This window comes from Ursus americanus, chromosome 11 (assembly GCF_024610735.1).
Source record: "Ursus americanus isolate L20-20 chromosome 11, mUrsAme1.1.p, whole genome shotgun sequence".
Taxonomy (NCBI): domain Eukaryota; kingdom Metazoa; phylum Chordata; class Mammalia; order Carnivora; family Ursidae; genus Ursus; species Ursus americanus.
The window spans coordinates 59,664,967-59,686,234 of NC_142137.1; the positions used below are offsets into that span (position 1 = coordinate 59,664,967).

At 44.5% G+C, this 21,268-nt stretch overlaps 1 protein-coding gene across 7 annotated transcripts in view; it reads left to right on the forward strand.

The window, feature by feature from the left end:
* Positions 1-21,268, forward strand: part of UST (uronyl 2-sulfotransferase) — a 299,636-nt gene that overhangs the window by 273,654 nt on the left and 4,714 nt on the right. For 3 of the 7 annotated variants that reach the window (XM_087865574.1, XM_087865573.1, XM_045805311.2), the window contains exon 8: positions 13,135-13,542. The exons of 2 other annotated variants lie outside the window; for them this stretch is intronic. In XM_087865574.1, the coding sequence (XP_087721700.1) occupies positions 13,135-13,418 (284 nt within the window). In that variant the 3' untranslated portion in view covers positions 13,419-13,542. Of the gene's footprint in view, positions 1-13,134; positions 13,543-14,993; positions 16,108-21,268 lie in introns of those variants that run through there. 2 more of the 7 variants (XM_087865575.1, XM_045805313.2) reach the window with 2 other exon arrangements.

Below are 21,268 nucleotides of genomic sequence, written 5' to 3' on the forward strand. Positions count from 1 at the left end.
TGTCAGAATTGAAACCCTTATCAAGCTATGAGAAGAAAGTTCATCACTCCCTATCTACAGCTGTCATTTATGTTAGGGAGATAAGCAAAAAGGCACATGATCACTTACGAGCAAGGTTGTTTATCTCATTATTTAGAGTCATAGAAACTAAAAAAACAACTCAGTTATCTAACAGTAGCAAACCGGTTATATGACCTGGAAGGCGTTGCAAAATGTGACTTGGAATAATTCAGGCTATAGGCAAATGCTTATGATCAGTTAAGTTGTAAAAGAATATAAAACTCAATAAACAGTATAGCTAAGATCCATCTTACACTTCACATACATAAATGAGGAAAAGACTAAACGGAAATACATTACTATAGTAATAAATGTGGCTTGATTTAAAGCCATTTTATCTTTTTAATCTTTTTCCAAAAAATTTACCCTCAACTTTTTGCATGTGTGTGTATGTGCATATAGGTAAATATATGTGTCTATGTGGTATTTATAAGCTTATGTACATCATAACCAGAAAGAAAATTAATTTTTAAGTTGTGAGAGGTTTACCTAAGAATTAAGTTTAAAGCTAAAAGCTTATGAAGTCCCCAGGAACTTTCTGATAACCCTGTACATCACCAGATAGGTAGCTTGATCTGTATGAAACACAGGAGAAGAAAAGTAATGGAGCAACATCTTAAAATGAGACGAAGAACTGTCCTGTGGGCATTTTGCCATCTTTGGAGTGCCCGGAGTGACCGTGGGTGTCAGCAGTTGGCTTGAACATCATCAGGACTAGATTTAGACAACGCAGTGTGATTCCAAGAGAGGGCCTCTTCCCTGTCAAAGGAGGGGTGTGTGTGTGTGTGTCTGTGTGTGTAAGACAAGTAGCCTAGACCTGCTAACACCATACAGACTGAGGGATAGAAAGAAGAATCTTGCATATAAAGTAAAAGCAGAGCCTATGGGATTATCAGATGCCAAAGAAACCACTGGGCTAGTGTTTCTCTTGACGTTCTTTGTTCAAATAAGTCCATTTGATCAGGAGGTCCTCATCACCGCCCACGACATGATTCCAAACAAAGTAACAAAAGTATGAAAAGTAACAAAAATGCATTTCTCCATGATTTCAAATAAAAAAGTGCATTTGCGATGAGGAAATACATTTTATTAATAATGCCGTAGTCAGTCTTCCAATAAGGTGTTTTTAAGCAGATACTTTCACATATCTTGGTTCAAGTGTTGCTGTGAAAATAAGCTCTCTGGTATTGCCATTCTCGTGCCCAAGCCAGTATTTTAATAGCCGAGTGCGCCGGTGGGGAAAGCATGCCTGTAGTACTAGGGTTGTGTGCACTTTCAAAAGAAATAGATGGGCTTTTTGACCATTTAGGTCATGATGCCAACATTGGGGAGAGAAGAAATGGGAGTAAATGGTCCTCTGCTCAGGGAACCGGGGCAGCAAGGAGAGCGGGGAGCCGGAGCCAGCAGCCCCCAGTGGGCACTGAGGCAGCCCCCAGGAGACACTCAACAGCAGGTGCATGTCCACATCTGAACAGGAAGGGATACGTTCTGACGCCTCCTCCAGTTCTGACATGGTTACTTCCAAGCTTTGGGACCTGTGTGTGGTTGGACAACTCGCACAACCAAGTCAGCTGGGGTACTAATAAAGAATGCAGGTTCCAAGGGCCCCCTCTCTGCAGGTGTCGGGCTGCCCAGGTGATTCCTTACACAGGGTTTGTCCAGCCAGGTGTTCACCTGGCTCGACAGAAGGACACAAACATAGCCCTCAACGCCCACCCCTTTGTGGTCCGACCCCCCTTTTCCTCCCTCCTAAGCATGGGACTTTCAGATTGTCTGGGAAGTTGTCGGAAGGACTGTACATCTGTTTCTCTCTTTGTTGTTTACTCTCCGTCCTGGAGGAGAGGGCCTGTGTTTCCAGCAGTTAGCGGTTCTCTTGTTCCCTGGAATCCTGCTTGGTGGCTAGTAGGTGCCTCAGGAGAATTTGAATGAGCCAAGGCAAGCCGGGTAAGAAAATCGCTAATACCACTCCCGCCCCCTCCCCCACCCCCAGCGATTCTGGCAGATTCTGAGGATACATCGTGTGGAGTTGGAACACCCGGGCAAACAACCTGGAAGCCCCTCCGATGGGCCACCCTCACCTCCAGATTTGATGAGGTTAGAACCCGACCTTGCAATGTTTCTGTAAAAACATGTCTCCTTGCAGGGCCGTTGCCATTTTCTTTCCCAAAGGGGGCCAGTGCCCTGGCTTCTGCGGGCTCTCGTGACCCACCCCACGCAGGCCAGTTCCTTTTTCTTCCTGGATCCCTTTGTGGTGCTCCTGCTTCCAAAATTCAAAGCAAATTGGAAGCATTAAAAAGGCTTCATTTTCTTTCATCAAAGGGGCCTAGCACTTTCAGGCATTAAAAAAAAAAAAAGCCACTCATGTAACTTTCCCTTGGCTCCATAGAGAAGAGGTCCTCTTGAAATTCAAAGTGAGCTCAGTTTATTTTTTCAATTAATTATATTTCCAGATCTAAAAAGATTGTAAAAAAGAACAAGAAAAAAGAAAAAAAAATCCCTCTGTTTACTTTACCAACCGAGTCAGACATGAAGTGCTTTTTGTTCTTTTCTCCCCTAATTGCCATACCTCCAAGAAGCTGGTCTTACCATGCCCTCGATCATCCGCAGGGCATATCAAACGCCGGCTCGTTCAGCCCAGCGCAGCGCTGCTCGCAGTGACACATATTCATTTCCGGGGGCGGCAGCCGGGAGGGAGCCGCTTGTGTTTGAACTGTGTGGTCTCCCTATAGAATTCAGGAAATGAGTTTACCCTCTCTGTGACAAACATCGTGTTCACACGGTTTCGAGAGCAGCCAGCTCGACGGGAGGCTCTGCAAGAGCGGGCCCCGGGATGTGCACCCCCCCCCCCCCGGCTGTCCCCACACTCCCGAGTGCCCCTGCTCGCTGCACCTGACCGTGGCTTTCATCATACCTGTCACCTGAGAACGCACACCTCAGCCCTTGTGTGCTGGACATTTCTGAATGTCATCTAACCTGAGATCGGGAAACCACGCGTGTTTTAGGCAGAGGGCTGCTTCTAGCAGCAGGGCCTCGGGGTGATTACCCCTCCACTCCCCCGAAAGGTGAAGAGCTGATGCCTATCTTTTCAAGATGCTTATTTTTTTTTTCCAGTGGTAAAATGTGGCCCCACTGCTGGTTGTTGCTCAACTTGTATGCATTTCATGCACATAATCTCTGCTGGACCAGGTTCAAACAGGGCCAGATTGATGGGGACGGGGGCCTTGGTCGGTGTAAGTGTACGTTCCCTTAGATCAAGGGAAGGAACGCCCACAGCAGCTCGGCGTCAGAACACACTGCAGGCCCGTGGTGAGGTTTGGTTATTTTGCATATGGTTAACCATCTTGGAGGTCATAAAATAAGGCCTCTGTCCTCTGGTGCAGCAGCTGGGTTTACACAGTATTTCCAGATTGTTTATTTTGGCCCAGAGCCAGGGCTACATCGTTTTTCCATTATGCCTGTTTGACAGATGAAGAGAGGTGGGAAGAGGGACTTCAGGGGGCAGGTCTGTGATTTCCTCTTTATTTACATTAGAGGGACTTTTGAGAGCTCTGAAGATTATGAACCAGTCCAAACATAATGTCAAGGCAGCGGAGGTAGGGAGGGCCACTGCTTTTGCAAAAATGTCCAGCTCTCAGGCAGTCAAGCAAAATTGGTTCATGGCCTCCGCTTGAGGTCGCGTTGTGGCATTGTGCCTGTCACTGCTCAATCTTGCATACAGATGGGCCACTGGTAAATGATATTTATCATCACATTCAGACGTTAGACTCCCAGTATTTGCTTAGGAGTGCCTTGGGAGGGGCAGCAGGTTGGGAAACAGCCTTAGTGCCTTCAATGGTATATGTGTTCTGTGTGGACGGATGTGATTGGAGCTGAGTGTGGGTGGGAGTCCAAGGGCGCTATAGAACTTTTCCTTTGCAGTCCTTTGCCTGAGACGCCAGCTTTCTGATGATACTCCCCATGCCCTGCCCTATGTTCTTCTACCAGGGAGCATTCGAGAGTGGTCAAAGAGCCACCATTCATATTACAGCCACAGCAACGCCCTTGGAACTTGGGTCAAGTGCACGGGATCAGAATGAATGTTTTACTTCTAAGTGAAATGTTTTCTTTTGCAAATGGAGAAACAGCACTAAAAGTACCAAAAATGATGGCAAATTGAGTAATCGAACAGCGTTAATATAGCAAAGTTAGGTCACATAGATGTCCTGTTGCTCCAACAGTGTTTGGGTTTCTTTACTTAATAGCTGTAGTAAATAATACGTGTGACCTATATTCATTAGCTATATATATAGTGACGTATATTACATGTTCCTACACAGGTATCTATGTTGGTGGCATAGGTTCCTTATCACAGTATTTCTTAAGCTTCGCCAAGTATATGTAAGCCATCTGTCACTGTAATAGAGGGTTTCCAATAAAGTGGAGAAGAAAAGCAAATACGTCTACCTCTCCAGAGCACCCTGGGATCCCAAACCCCTGCATCAGCCCATCCTAAAGAAATCGGATTTCTAGAAATGGAAGGTTTGCTCATGAAGGACCCTCAACTACGGAAAGAATTTAGCAAAAACAACACAGGTACAGTCAAGACCAAAATTTGCCCTTTGGGTTAATCCAGTCTTACAGATGGATTTAACATACAGCTTTCAAATCAACAAACCTTTATGGATGGTTGTTATGTGCCAGGCATGGAGCTGGGTGCTGGGAAGCTAAAAATGAAAAAGATACAGTCTGTTTCAGTCTGCACAGAGTTCTGCTGGCTTGCAAGTTTTTCACCAGAGCCTCCCTGACTTACCAAAGCTTAGACTTAGAACACTCAAGCCCTTCTTTTCAACCCAACCCCTTAATGCCAGAATATACACAGGGCAAGGAGAAGTGGGTGGTTATAGATTTCCACTCAATTTGGAAATTAACAGCCAGTGATGTAGCAGAAAGGCACTGGGCTGGAAATCAGAAAGCCTGCTTTCTAGTCTCAGGACAGTCACTTACGGTCAGACAACCTTGAGCAAGTCTTGTGACCTCTCAAGTCCTCGGGATCTGTAAGTAAAATGGGTTGCCCTGAGGGCTGTGTGAGGAAATGAGAGGCCACGAGAAAACCCACGAATCCAGGGAGCTCTATGCAAAGAAGGCCATGTTATTCTGCTGAGCTGTGGGGAGATGGTGAGGTAGGGAAAGGTTTACGCTGTTTATACCACTATCTATAAAGCTTTAATAATGCGGAAACATCGCTCAACTCAGCCGTCTCCCTACTGACCTCAGTATTGCCTTGTTTTTTGTTTTTTGTTTTTTTTTCTATTGGCCTTGGATGACCAGCTCTAAATGTTTATGTTATCGGGGGTCAGCAGTATAAAAAGGAGCCCTGTTCAGGGCCATAGTGACTCCGTAGGGTCTCTACTATGACTCCTCAGGGAGAGTAGAGTCTGGGAGCCTAGAGAAGTCTGTCCCCACCTAATCCCGACTCTGTGGTGACTTTGGACATGTCTATGAGGAAAAACAATCTATTCTCCTATTGAAATAAAAAGGTCAGAGGTTGGTTTTCATTGTTTGGTTAGTTGGTTTTCCCTTCCGATCATTTCACAGCTCAAACCCAATGCCTACTTCGAGGAAATCTGCTGCAATTATGAAAACAATGAAGGGGAATCTTTGGCCACTCCCTAAAAGTAAATAAGAAAATGGAAAAAAAAAAATCAAAAACATCCTGAAGCCACAGCTTTTCTTTGCCAAACGTATTGATTAATTAGAGTACGGGAGCAGAAAAACATGCCTTGGCCAGCACTATCATTCCAAAAAGGCAACTGGGTCACAAAGCTACACACGAAATTACAGACCCCCGGGGGAGATGAAAAATCCCACATGTGAGGGTAGGCTGCTTCCTGCTAAGGAGCCAGCATTCATGGGTCTCTTGGGCATTTTCTATTAAGAACACTCAGATATTGCCTCTGTTCCCACTTGGCTATGTCCAAACGTCACAGGCACAGCCAAGCCTTCTTTGGGTCTGACAACACCCCCTTCCTTCTGTTGACTTCTTTCACTCCCTCAGTGAGCACAGTTACAGGGCACTGTGTGTCCCTGGGTGCTGAACTGTGGAAATCCAAAGATAGATGGGGGCCACCCCTCTCCTGGGCACTCAGCATAACAAGATCTATTAGGAGAACAGCTAGATGAAATGGTGGGGATGTTGGGAAAAAATCCAGGGAACATTTTTTAGAAGTTTCATAGTGCCTCAGGGGCCTCCTAAGAGTTTTCCATCTTTTGGTTGAAACACACACACACAAACCTACCCCCTACCCTCAGACTTGCACACACAGCAGATCTTCATGATCAAATAGTCAAATAGTAGTGATGAGAGACCCAGCTCCATGCAAAGTATTGTGGAGACAAGCACATTACGCTGGGCATCTCCACGAGGGATTTCTGACCAAGGAAAGGAAATGTTGACACCATCGAACTAACCAGAATGAAATGCCCTGTTTGCTCCCATCATGAGTGGTCTCCTGAGGAGGGATTCTCCCCTAAGACCGTGAACCCCATTCAGCCATAAACAATGTGAGGGGTCAAGAGCCTGGGTTCAGTCATCAAACTGTCCAGACCCAACTTCTGTCTTCTCCACTTCTCAGCTGTGTGAACTTGAGCAAAGTTACTAAATTTCAATGTCACATCTATAAAATGGTGATAATAAGAGAGCCTCCCTCATTGGAGTTTCTGTAAGGATTGAGTACATATTAGAATTCTCACATTCTTCGCACCGAGAAACCTCTCTCGAAAATGCCTGTCGGGGATGAAGCTCATGATGATGAAGTCCCATTCACTGTTCATAACACCCACGTCTGGTGCAATAAGATTATCCAATAAATATTTGCAGAAAACAAAGATGGAAGGCAACATTGGACACAGGAATGCGGCTCACTTGAAGCCTTCGTTTTGGCCTAGAGCACTTGCTTCCTAGGTTCGTGAAAGCCAGAATTTCAAAACCTTTAAAGCAGAAGCATACAACCCAAATTTTTATAGCAGCCAAGGAGGTAACATAAAAGCATGAACTGGCGTTTGGGGTCTGGAACAAAATGGAGAGCCCTGGCCTCTCATGGGGAGGGAGGTGGGCAGCCATACTCAGCTGTGGAAGAATATTGCCTCACTTTGAGAGAAGCCAGAGATGCAGATTTCCCTGTGAAATAGAGCAAGTCTTACAACAACTAAGTCAATTTCTAAAAAAAATACCTCACAGGCCAAATAACACAGCCTGCCCGTCAGATCTCAGGTTGGCTTCTTGCTGTGCCTTAATGAAAGGCGCCCTGAATTTGTCTCCTTCTGAAATGCTCACGGTGGGGACCAGAGACGTGCGCCCCTTGAAGTCACCTCTCAGTTCCTGCTAGTTTCAGAGGACGCTCACGGAGGTCTTCACCTCCAGGTGGGTACGTTCTACAGCGTACGCCCCCCTAACGAGCGCCACTTCGCTTCCCAAGGATGCTAATAATAAGTATAGATTTTTAAAGCATGATTGTTTTGTGGCCGAAATAAGAACGGTCTCCAAAAAATCCTAACAACTTCCTCTAGAACTGCTATTATGGAAATCTGGAGAGAGGCTGATTCCACAGTTCACGTCGCTTTATTTTGTTTGGAGGGAAAGTCTGGCATTTTACAAAAATGTGGGACACTTAGCAATGGAATGACTTTTCCATAGCACTGATTACTGTACACCAAGACACATAACCATATGTCTTTGAAATGCAATTTTAAAAATTCTCCACTAACTATAACAGGGCAAACTTCCCTCTAGTCTTTCCATGTGAAGGTGATAATTTTCTACAGGCTCATGAAAGCTTCACTGGTTATGGCGCAGTATTAGTGGAAACCTCAACACAAATGGAGGTCCAGTCTCAGATTCCAACTCTGTCACTGACTTACTAGCAGTGTGACCCTGGGTAAGTCATTTACTCTCCCAGAGCTTTTATCCCCCCCCATCTGCAAAATTGGGGGTCAGAACACCTCATAAGGTTATTGATAATATTAAATACAATAACATGCCTATGGGCATCCTCCAGGCCTCTAATAGATGTCCATGTCAGTGTTGGTTGAGTCTGACCTTTGTTTCTCCTCTCACAAAACAAAACTCTTAATTCTGACCATATACCATCCTCTGGCAGTATCGTTAACCTTCCTTTGAAATTTGGCAACTCTGTGGAAAACAAAAGGGGGAAGAAAAGCTGTAATCATTTCATATAAACTTTTGGTTTTGTGTCCACAGTGGTATGAAAAGTAAGGGTAGAGGGTTGGATGACACCACCAGAGAGGAAGGAAGGGGGAGGGGAGGGAGGCTAGGCCAGCATCCGGGAGCACTCACATTGAAAGGACAGGCAGGGAAAGAGGTCTGGGTATGGGGGTTGAAAGGGAGCAATCAGGAGACTAGGACAACCTTAGTGCTCATTCACGGTAGCTGTTCCTATAAAAATACACCACAAGGGATCAGGGGTAGCTGGGACCGTCACCATCACTTGGCACATCAGCTAATTAATGATGTAGATATACCCATGTTCTTTTCCCTTGTGCTTGAATGAAACGCTATTACTTTTGACAGATGATTACCTCCTCCGCCCATCCACCAACTGGCCCATCCTCAGCTCTAGAGGAAAGCATGCAGGGAAGAGAATTTTGCTGTGATGAACTAGGAGTAGCTTTATAGCAATTGACCCAGTTACCTAATCCTAATCAAAAAAGGAAATGTGTAACCCCCTTATGCTTTCATGTTTTCAAATCTTCCAACATTTTACTGACTGATATTAATAACCCTTTATAGCCAGTCAACATTTTACATCCAATTTATCTTGAAGACTCGTCTAAGTTACCTGGTTCTAGGATGAAAAGTCAGTGGACACTTTTCTTGGATGGTTCTGTGGTCAGTGATTATACTTGCTGTGTATTATTTTTAGGAAAATTGTGTTTCAACCTGAAAGAGCTTTGAGGCCTTGCAATAGAGCAGGTCCCAAATTACTTATTTACAAAGATGTAGTAGGCTCCACGATGTTTACTGCTTTGGGTCTTCTGCCAAAACAGGGTAGGAGGACCTTCTGTTTAAGTTGCAGACACTACTAGCCCCTCCCTTTTTCATAAAATGTAAATACAAGGCCTTCTGTCTTTGCTGTTGCATGTTTATGACTATACACCTGACCAGCACGTAAGAGAACTAACTCCGCTACTTATCGTTTATACCGGGACTAGTACTCACTAGAATAAACGAGATATATGAAAGATTGTAGAAGAAAATGCAGTCTTGATTTCTTTAAGAAATGATTTCCTGTGGGGCGCCTGGGTAGCGCAGTCGTTAAGCGTCTGCCTTTGGCTCAGGGCGTGATCCTGGCGTTCCGGGATCGAGTCCCACATCAGGCTCCTGGGCTGGGAGCCTGCTTCTTCCTCTCTCTCTCTCCCCTGCTGTGTTCCCTCTCTCGCTGGCTGTCTCTCTGTCACATAAATAAAATCTTAAAAAAAAAAAAAAAGAAATGATTTCCTGAAATCAGGGGTCCTCAACAGATCCATAAATCCCTGATATTCATAGATGGGCTTCCAGAAGCCCGTACACCCTCCGTGTCTTCCTGAGCACGAGCTCTAGTCAGGTTTTCAGGAAGATGAAGAACCTCTATTCTGGAGTATATTGCCTGGTCAAGCTTGAGCTGAGTAGCTGGGATGTGCCATTTTTCTCTGTCACCCAGGGAACTTGTGGCTGAATATACACGAAGGATGTTATTTAAATGATGCTGATTTCGTTACAGTTTTCTCTTACGAAAATTCACACAAGATATTTCTCTATGCTTTATAACTAAGACTAGATGTGAATAAATTGTTTTGAATGAAGAGCAGTTCACAATTTTAAATTCTCTGTTGGTTGGTAGAAAGTTTAGGGCCCAACTCTCAACCCACCTCCTGCCCAAGTGCTTAGGACTTCACAATGTGCATTTTATGTTACTTTTTTTTAAAGATTTTATTTACTTATGAGAGAGAGAGTGTGTGTATGCACATGCCCGTGAGAGAGAGAGAGAGAGAGCACAAAGAGGGGGAGGGGCAGAGGGAGCAGGAGAAGCAGGCTCCCCACTGATCAGGGAGCCCCGCTCTGGGGCTCAATCCCAGGACCCTGAGATCATGACCTGAGCCAAAGGCAGAAGCTTAACCAACTGAGCCACCCAGGGGTCCCATATTTTATGTTACTTGATGTTGGGGTTTGAGGGACTAATAAATAACACCCATTTCCCCCAGCCTGGGCTCTAAAATAATTGAGAAGTAGACACTGGAGACAGACAGGTGGAGATCCAAATGTCAGCTTTATTACCAACTCAAGCTAAGTGGGAGAATGCAGCCTACATGTCAGGAGAAGTGGGCTGGTCATATTCCACCCTGACTTAGACAGACTTGCCCACCAAGTCACAGGCATGGTTAGAAGCCCTCACCTTCTCTGCAGGAAGGTGTGAAGTCTCAGCAGACAGACACACTCTTTCCAGAGGGGATGGCATCTCAACCCCTTCTCCAAAATTCAGAGATACCCCTCTGGCCCTGGTACCTGCCCACCTCCCTGGAAGAGGGACTGGGGCAAGAAGCAGGAGCAGTACTCTAGGAATATCCTTCCAGATGGGAAGGTGGAAGCCATTAGCCCTAATACCAAACTTCTGACCCTCATTCTCCCTTTGCCCAGTGCCCTTAACTATCAAGCTCTTTGCAGCATATATATTTTTGTAAAGTTCTTTACATTCTCTTTGGACCAGGCTGGGCCATATAAGTTAACTAAAAAATTTATTTGAGAATCACAGGAATCCTAATATTTTTTATGGTATGAAATAACAAAAGGCCACACAATTTAGAGTGCTTCAAGAGAAAGGGACTGTAGGAGTCTGGAAATAAGGGAATTATGTTTCTTGCTCCTTTCAATGTTTACCTTAAAACTCTTGTGCCTTGTCTGTCCAAATGTGTATTGTATTTTGCAAGAGACTCAGTTGGAAAAGCAATACCCTTATTTCAATGAGGCTGTTATTATTCTGAGAATGTCTTCATTAGAATTGCTATTGGAGGCTTCAGAAAGTATCTCAAACAGCTAAAAATGATAAGTCTTTGTCCTGGGAGGTGAATCTGATTTTGGAAGCAGCCATTTGGAGCTATGTTCAGTAAATAATATACCTATTCAAATTTGGTAACAAAAAGTTTTGGTTAAAAATAAGATGCTAAAAGAAAATATCGTGGCAAATTTTCATGATCTTGGGTTTGGCCATGGTTTCTTTAACGTAACACCAAAAGTACAGGTAACAGGAGGAAAAATAAATTGGTTTTCATTAAAATTAACAACTTTTGTTCATCAAAGATAACTATCAACAGAGTGAAAAGACAACCTACAATTTGGGAGAAAATATTTGCAAATCATATACCCGATATATACTCAGACTTTCCAGAACGTATAAAGAACTATAACTCCACAATGACAGTTTAAACAATCTAATGCCAAAATAGGGGAAGGACTTGACTAGACATTTCTTAAAGAAGATATACAAATGGCCAACAAACGCACGAAAAGATCCTTAGTCATTAGTGGAATGAAAATCAAAACCACAATGAGATACCAATTCACACTTACTGGAATGGTCGTAAATTTTTTTTTTAATAAAAATAACAATTATAGAAGAAGGTTTGGGGAAATTGGAGCCTTCGTACATTGCCAGCAGGCACCCAAAGTGTGCCCCAAAGAACTGCAGTCAGGGACACAAACAAGTATTGTATACACATGCTCACCACAGCACTCTTCACAGTAGCCGAAAAGTAGAAACAACCCAAGTGTCCATCAATGGATAGACGGATGAACAAACTGTGGTCTAGCCATACGATGGAATACTGTTCATTCATAAAAAGGAATGAGATACTGATAAATATATAATGTGGCTGAACCTTGAAAAGGTGAAAAACCTATGCTACCTGAAAAAACCAGACACAAAAGGGCGTATTGTATGGTTCCGTTCGCATGAGGTACCTAAAAAAGGCAAATTCACAGGCAGAGTAGATTAGAGGTTACCTGGGGAGGGTGACAGGGAGTTTAATGGGTGCAGAGTTTCTGTTTGGATCAATGAAAAAATTTTGGAAATAGTGGTGATGGTTGCACATTATGAATGGAATTAATGCCACTGAAATGTACACTTTAATAGGGTTAAAATTTTATATATATAGGGGCGCCTGGGTGGCACAGCGGTTAAGCTTCTGCCTTCGGCTCAGGGCGTGATCCTGGCGTTATGGGATCGAGCCCCACATCAGGCTCCTCCGCTATGAGCCTGCTTCTTCCTCTCCCACTCCCCCTGCTTGTGTTCCCTCTCTCGCTGGCTGTCTCTCTCTGTCAAATAAATAAATAAATTCTTTAAAAAAAATTTATATATATATATATATAAAACATTTTTTGTTAGGTGTTACATATAAAATATATAGAACATTGTATTATTAGTCACTAATATAAAACTAAGCAGATTTTAGTTATAATTGACCACAACTTTAAAAGCCTTCAAAATTTACAACAGTTAACAGTGTATTTTAAGAAATCTAGCGGTTCTTCCTTTATTTTTCTTGACAAATGTGCTAATGAAATGATGAAATGCAAATAGATTGTATATCAAATTAAACTCTCAATAATGCATATTAATACCTTAAAAGAAAAAACAAGATGATTAGAAAGTGGTGAGAGCTTTTCCCCATGCTTCCTCCTGAAAGTAAAGCCCTCGATGTGTGTAACAGGAAGTAAGAAAGGAAACCGGGTAGATTTTCCTGTTCAGAAGAATGTGTCATTTGTAGATAATTGAATTGTGGTCAAATTACATAGTTCGCATTCCGTGCAAAGAACATCAGATCATTTATGTTTGGTCAACTAATGTTGATATTAACACCTAGAATATGGTGAAATCTTTCTAAATATTGCGGGGAACCATTTTTCCCTTCTATTCTTTGCACGCTGAGTTTCTCGTTCTCTAGGAGCTGCCAGTCTCAGGCACATAATGCAGGGCTTCGTCCTTATTCCTTTTGAGCGAAAGCATTAGAGACGGCTGCTCATGTGCCACCCCGGTTCTTTTCCAGAGCATAGGAAACTTGGAAATATGACTGTGACCGTGAAGAAGACTGTTCCCTCCCCTGAGGCCGTGCAGATTCTCTACCAGCGAATGAGATACGAGTATGAGTTCTACCACTACGTCAAAGAGCAGTTCCACCTGCTTAAGCGCAAGTTTGGACTGAAGTCCCGCGTCAGCAGACCCCCTCTGAGGCCCCAGTTCTTTATTCCAACCCCACTGGAAACCGAGGAGCCGATCGATGATGAGGAGCAAGATGACGAGAAGTGGCTAGAAGATATTTATAAGAGGTGATGCCAGCACTGTGTTGCCTCCACTGGCTGTATCTCCCTTTTCCAGAAAGTTCTTTTGTGGGGGGGAGAAATATCCTTAAGGGACTAAGTTAATGCTCAGCTGCATTAAAAAGAACAAAACATTCCCACATGTTGGGGTCATTGGGAGATGCCCGGTTTTGCGGGTCTTACTTGTCTAACTACATTGTGTCTTCCTGGCTCCTTGGGTCCTTTCCCAGGTACACTAGATGGGACCATCACAGGGCAGCCCATCATAACATAGCTTTTCTCTCGAGCGTAATGAGAGGAGGGGGAGAAATAGAGCCCACAGCCCAGTAACTTATCATTTGTAAAATGACTTGTAAAAATATTACCTCAGCGGTAGGAAACATCCAGACTTATCTATTTCGGTAGAAATACAAAACCACTTCAGAGACCAGGGAATCCACTCCAGAAGGATCTAAGAGGAGAAGCTAAGACTGATAAGGGCCTCAAAAGGGAGGATGCCCCTGGATGAGTGGTTTCCGCCCCCCCCCCCCCCCCATGGGTAGAATTCTGCCTCTGGTCGGTTTCAGGGGACACTTTGACCAACAGCAGCATACTTATCTCTGAAAGAGCGGGAGTTGGTGCCACACCCCCAACCCATCCAGAGCCTTGAGTACCTTTCAAGGTCAAGGTGCACGGCAAGCTCCATTGAGACACTCCCTTTCCAGGCACCATTCTGACAGATCTCAAAGTAGCACAGCAGGGAAAAGAATTTGTTTGCTGTGTAAGGAAGAGTGTAGGTGAGACAGAGCAACTCTGGAGGTCACGTGACGTCAGGAACCGGTGTGGCTGTGTTCTTTGCACCCAATATGAAACATCTCTCTCCCCAGCATTGCTTTCACTGGAAACCCAGGAACCAGTTTAGCTCTGGCATTTGACTGCTGTGGGCAGAAATTCTAAGCCTGACCACAGACGATGCATAATCTACCAGGCACACCCCTGGCCCAGTTGGGTCCCACAGTCACTGGCATCTTTCACCTTTGGTCCCTTGAGAGGTACCTGGTTTTGGTTAAAAAAAGGGGGGGGTCCTGAGTTCTACTCAGGCAGCAGTGAAACTACAGTCCCATGTCTTACTGAAACGGCTCTTTCCTGAGAACCCTTATGAAGACATCAAGAGGAGAAGAAGCAAGAGCTTCTGGTAGGAGACCGCCTGACCAGCTCTCTGAGTGGGCGTCTGCCCCCAGAGCGGTCCGCGTAACTGCTGGGCAGTTCCATTGTTCCAGATTTCTCTTCTCCCCATTTCTTACCCATCATCTGCCACCAATTCATGATCCCATGGGTCTTCGGATTCTGAAATGTTTTCATCTTTAACTGCTCCCCCCTCCCCGGCCCTGAGTATACATATATTCCCGGGTGTTAACATACAGCCAACAAGAAGCAGGGGAGGGGTGCGGGAGGTGATGGTAGGCAGAATACTTGCCCCAGATTTTGTCTCCTTCATGTTTTTTTCCCTAGAGCCAGCCCTTTCAGAGCACTAGCAAAGCGTGAGTTGGGAACCCTTAATAGTAAATAAGACTGACTTTACACAAGCTACACATTTTCTACTTTTCAGAAACCAACAAGTCTCTCTAGAGTTTTTTCTTCGTTCACTAAAATTGGACGGTAGCCAAGATAGAAAGCAAGTCCTTGGGAACCTGTCGAGTGAGCACTAAAGCTACTCTATCATGAGATGTATTGAAAAGGCTCCACCCCACAGGAGTCCAGTGAAGGCTGGGACCACAGAGGCACAAAATCCAGCATTTGGCCACTGGTGGGCCTCCTTTCTGCCTCAGAGAACTGGGGCAGAGACGTGCTTAAGAGAAATGTTCTTAGAAGAGGAAATATCCTTTGTCCTGTTGAGAAAGCCCAGGGCCCTACCATTAGGCCTACCTTAAACAGCAACGCAGAGAACAGCTGTCCTATTCAAAATAAAACCAAGGACGACTGCCTGGTACATGGTGAGTCATTTCTATGAAACTGCATATAAAGTATGATGATTAGTTTACACACTGAGCAAGCTCACTCTCTGAAAATAAAATCGAATCGGCTTCGTGTTCTCTGTCCTTGTCAGAACAGCAGGACCACGGTCATCTTTACAAGGCAGCGTCCTTGTGCGAGTTCACACGAGCACTTCGACCTGTGTGTTCAAAAGCAATTCTCGTCAGCCCTGATCCTGGCAATGTCACAGCAAGAGACGCTGACTGATTCCCTTGCAGGGCCTGACCGTTACTTTGCCCCAACAAATAGCCTCTACGTCCTAAAAGTCAAGGCACTCCGTCAGTTGATTGGCACACATGACAACATTTCCTTGGCCCTGAGCCCAACACAGTTTGTACTTCATGAAATATATTGTACATTTTACATAGTTTAATTTAAAAAATACATTTTAAGCTGGTTGATCTTTGACTGCCTTATTTATTATAACCTTTCAGCACATTCCAAGGTTTTAGTTACTCAGGAAGGAGTTAATTAAAATGATTTTTATTTTGGTCTGATGGATGTTTTTTAAAAGGAAAATTATTATTATGAACCTTCAGCCTACTTTCCTTGAGTGCCGTAAAAGTGCTTGTAAATCTTTTTTTTTTTTAAGAAGAAAGAGAAAAACGGTGTTTGACATGGATGGAAATTCAAAAATATATATGGAACTGAAACATTAGCTTAGCTAAAATAAAGCAATCTGTGTTTGAGATGAAGTGTTCCTTAACTTATTCATTATCCATATAAATAAATGAATATAAATAAATTGAACTTTTTTTTCCATTCTGTTGATAGCTGGAAATCAAAGTGCCTGTCATTCTTCACAGCGCCCTCTGCCTTCTTAACTGGCTAAACTTTTTCTATCAAGATGGGATTTTTTTAGAAAAATGTATTTTTTTAAGTCTGTAAACTCGATTCTCATAATTGGATGACACCAAAAAGCTGGCTGAAAAAATTCATCTGGTCGTGTGTATACAACCCCGAGCCACTGACTTTACCCCCACGTGCCCTGGCTGGTTCGGTGTCGGGGTGCTTCTGCAGAACCCTCAGGCCCATGGTGGCGGGGGTCCTGGCTGCACATGTGCCCTAACACGGGCAAGGAAGGATACGCCACACCACGCCTCTTAGCGTGTAGTCTGATCTCTTTCCCCGACAGGTGGAGCCTCAAAACGTGGGTGACTCTCATCTCCCAAGCAAGCAGCTTTGATCCAGAAACACTCTCCCTGTGAAATTTCTCAGCTGCATCAAAAGGGACTTGTAGGGGTGCCTGGGTGGCTCAGTCGGTTAAGCGTCTGCCTTTAGCTCAGGTCATGATCCCAGGGTCCTGGGATTGAGTCCCATCTCAGGCTCCCTGCTCAGCAGGCAGTCTGCTTCTCCCTCTCCCTCTGCCCCTGCTCGTGTGCGCACGCGCGCTCTCTGTCTCACTCTCTCTCAAAAAATAAAAAGTTTCAAAAACGGGGGGACTTGCAGAAAGTCAGGGAGTCCCCAGGCTTTCTAGCTATCGGACACCACGTGCCAACTACATGTGGCTATTTTGTAAAAGGAAAGAATCAAGATCTTGGTACTAATGAAGGAAAAACCTATTTTGGTAATAATATGCTTTAAGTAAGAGTCTGAGTCTTAAACAAGTGACAAGTGGTTATATTTATCATTTAATTTGTTCTGTAACTTGGTCACATGATGTTCGACTCCGAGTGATCTTCAAAGACAAAAGTACTGAACGAAACCTGGACCAAACACCCCTGGAGTTGCTTTGTTTGGTCCGAAGTACTTCATAAATGTGCTGTTACCTACCAGTTCATCCAGTGAACTATTTGGCTTTAAATGAAGTTTGTGGATAACGGTAGGATTTCTCAGAAGGCAGAGCGATGGTCGGTACGCATTCAGAACAATTGTTCTGTGGGTCAAACTTATGAAATTCTCTTTAAGTAAAAGTAAAGAGGATTTATTGTACTAAAATAACTTGTTTCACATCTGGTGATGAGAATAATTTTTTTAAAAAAGTGTGTTGAATACCCTACAAAAGTAAAGCCTGTTTTAGGCTAAAACCAATATTAAGAGTCTGTTAAGAAAAACACAGAACTTTCACAGCTCAGAAAATTCATCATGGAGGAGCTCAGCGTGTTAGGGCCATAGACTGGCTTAAACAACAGAAATTTATTTTCTCACACTTCTGGAGGCTAGAAGTTTGAGATCAAAATGTCAGCAGCCCTGGTTTCTCCTGAGGCCTCTCTCTTTGACTTGCACCTGGGCATCTTCTCCCTCTGCCTTCACATAGTCTCACCTGTGTGCACCCTGATGTCTGTGCCCAAATTCTTCTTTTAATAAGGACACCACTCATATTGGATTACTGCCCACCCTGATTACTTCATGTTAACTTGATTAGCCCAACAGAGACCCTATCTCCAAATACAGTCATATTCTGAGGTGCTGGGCGGTAGGACATCAACATACGAATTTTGTGGAAACACAATTCCTCTCAGAACACCCAGATGACAGCAGAGAAGTGAGAGCAGAAGAACTAATCTCTGACTAGGAGAGAAGCGAGCCTACAATCACACACCCCTGCGACTGCAGTGGGGCTCAGCAGTCACCTGGCTCTTGTCCTTTATACGTAAGGAATCGAAGGCCCGGACAAATACAAGACACAAATACATCACATGCTCACTTTTTCCATTGAGGGTTTGATTAACTTTCAAATATCAAACAAATCAAAACTTTAAAATGATGAGGGAGCCAAAGTCCCTCTACACGGCCTCCCTGGGCAGCTCTCCTGGGAGTGGGGCCTGTGGGACCCCCTTCCAGAGAGGGAGGGCCTAATCATGTAAGTCCTTAGAGACAGATGTGGAAATAAACCCGTTTCATGTTAGATGTTTCTCTCTACCCAAAGGATTTGGGCTACGTGTTGCCCCTCTCAGATTATCAAGTTTTATGTCTCTTAAAAATCAAAATGAAGATTCACGTTCTAGTTCCTGTAAAAAGTTTCAGAAGGACCTGCCTCGGAAAATAAAGTGAAATGCAGCTCATAAAGCTAGTGGAAGTCGAGTGCAGACTTGGCCCTGGGAAGCCCGAGCGAGAGAGGACCCAGACCCTGAGCGCTCCCCGGCCTCTCCCCTCACCGACTACTGCTTCACGCACTGCAGAATTCCTTTCTGCGCAGGGCAGGCTTGGCTCACAGCTCCCGGCCCTGCTGATTCCCACAGGTGTTCATGGGTCACAGACTTGTGAACTGACCACGCGTGCACTTTGGATTTCAACTTGTCAACATGGGGATTCCCTTTAAAAAAAAGAGAGAGAGAGAGAATAGGAAGGGAAGAAAAATCACCGTGCAAAGGAAAAATGTGAGCTAAGTTTTTCCTTTGGAATCTTGGCGTGTGAGTTGAGCTATCTTCAATCTGGCTTTCGCCAGACTGTATGCTTTGCGCAGGCATGGAGCAATCTGCCTTACGCTGTGCTGCCAGAACATTCAGACTTGACCTGTAACACGCCTCCCATTCCAGTCATGAGCAGAGACAGCCGGGAGGTCGGCCACGCCAGACACAGCACGCTGGCTGCGTGGTGCAGCTGGAGAAGCCGCGAGAACCAGGCAGCAGAGCTGTTGGCTGACCGGGCAGAGGCTGCACACCAGCGAAGGCCCCGAGTTCACCTCCCAGCTGCTCTATTTCACTGGGCGCTTGAGTAAATCACTTGACCTCCCCCTGCCTGGAGTCAGCCCAGCTGGAAAATAGGGCCACTGAACACCGAGAGTTGCTTCTGGGATGAACTTTGTCCCCCACCCCCCTCCACCCCCATAGGCTAAGAGACTAAGAGCCACAATCCTTTTGGGGCTGATCAGTGTTCGTTTTCTCCACCAAATGCTCTGTCCTCGGCAAGAGGGCCTACAAGTGCACACAAGTCTAGGTCCACCCATGCCCCCCATCCCTCACGTCCGCACATGGTGCCGCCTAACCTATCCATGAGTCCGTGGAAAGCAGCGCTTGGGAAATGTGAATGGAGCCAGTAGGAATAGGCACATTCTGGTGGACGTCAGTATTTTTATCCTGTGCCATTATCCAAGACAAACCACTTTATGGCTTTCCAGTTTTCTCTAACACTCTCTTTGGGAGGAGTTTGTCTAGCTGTGTGGTACAGGAATCCTCTCTAACTCACAGCTTCTAAATACAGGCATCTTCTAACTTCTTTAATTACCCTGCGTATCTGTGATCTTGTTCATGACAAAGAGCCTAAAACATCCAGGTCCATTAGTAGAGGTTGTGCACAAGAAAAGTTTTCATAAAGGTTGGAAACCTGATAGGATGGGGTACTGTACTTTTTGGAGTCTTATTCTCAACATGGCATCACTGCCCTGACGTTTAGGGAGAATCTGGTAATGATTTCCTAGGCTGTGACGTGGGCAGCACGGTTGATCCTTCTGACTCCATTACAAGACTGTCAATAGAGGACTCTAAATCTTTTGTGTTACTAATTTTTCACTGATCACAACCTTCTTTACAGCCCCCCTATTTCCTGCTTGCATCGAATTTACCATCTCCTTTCCTCCTCTGGCATACTTTCCTGTTTGTTCTCCATCTTTGATTGAAAGTTAATGAAATTCTAATCCAGTGCATATCCCCAAAAGATAATTCACGAACCAGGTGTGTGAGATGAAACCAGGGATGAAAAAAAAAAAAAAAACCATTTCCAAACAAGTTGGAAAATGCTTTAGCTCAAAGTGTCACACAGTACAATGGTATTTTAAGAGCACACTAAGGGTCTGGAAGAATACCGCAGTTTTTAAAAATTAGCTTATCTTGGGGCACCTGGGTGGCACAGTCGGTTAGGCGTCTGACTTGGTTTCAGCTCAGGTGGTGACCTCGTGATCGTGAGACTGAGCTCCGTGTCGGGCTCCATGCTCAGCACAGAGTCAGCTTGGGATTCTCTCCCTCTCCACTTCCACTTGTGCTCTCTCTCTTTTTCTGAAATAAAGAAAGATTGTTTTAAAAAGTCAGTTTATCTTTGTCGAACCCCACATTCTTCAAAAACTATTTGTCATGAAACCCTTATTAAGTAAGACCCATTAATAGCTATGGAACTAGTGTTCTGGAGATCACACTTTGAGAAACATTGCTGTAATGTGTCATTTTTCCCCCATTGGAAGAGTTGCTTTCCTTCTGCTATGGTCCAATGTTTGGTCTTCCAAGTGGTGCATGTATCCTGCTTGAGGAAAATATACTTGCAGATAATTAACATTTAGATAAATAGAAGGTGGGGGAAAATAACATTTTTAGTAAAATAATGAACAAGGAGTCACCTTTCAGTGTTGCTTATGCTCCCTAATTACATTCACGAGAAAGTGGAAACTCTTTTTAAGGTAGTTTTTAAACACTTTTTAATATCGTTCGATGTCTCGAATCAATTTACGACTTCCATGAAGACTGGTGCTCCCATCAGACTGCGTAAAGTACGTCTGCCCCACTTCGTCTGCGGTCGGTTCTGCAGTAAGGAGCAAAGGGTGGCAAAATGGAGATCTCGAGTTGCTCCAGAAAGGCTGGCGGCCGGAGGTACAAATGCTCAGCTCCCGAGCTTGAACTCAGCCCTTGCACACTGGGTACCTGTGTTGTTCAGCACACTAGGGGGAGCCGGAGCCATAACAATTTACTCAGGAACTCCAAGGTCTTTCCAAACCTAATTTCTCTCCCACACCTGCTTAGTTTCCCTTCAGTGCTTTAGAGGAGTATGGCCCAGAAGGCAGTCACGGGTAGTGTATTTAAAACCCAACGTGCACACACAGCGTGTTATCTTTCCCAAGCTGTGCGACCTGCTCCCGTGTTGTTGCCATTATTTTTAAATTAGTATGTTTAAAATCAGTCTTTATCAGATCATCTTTCCTGA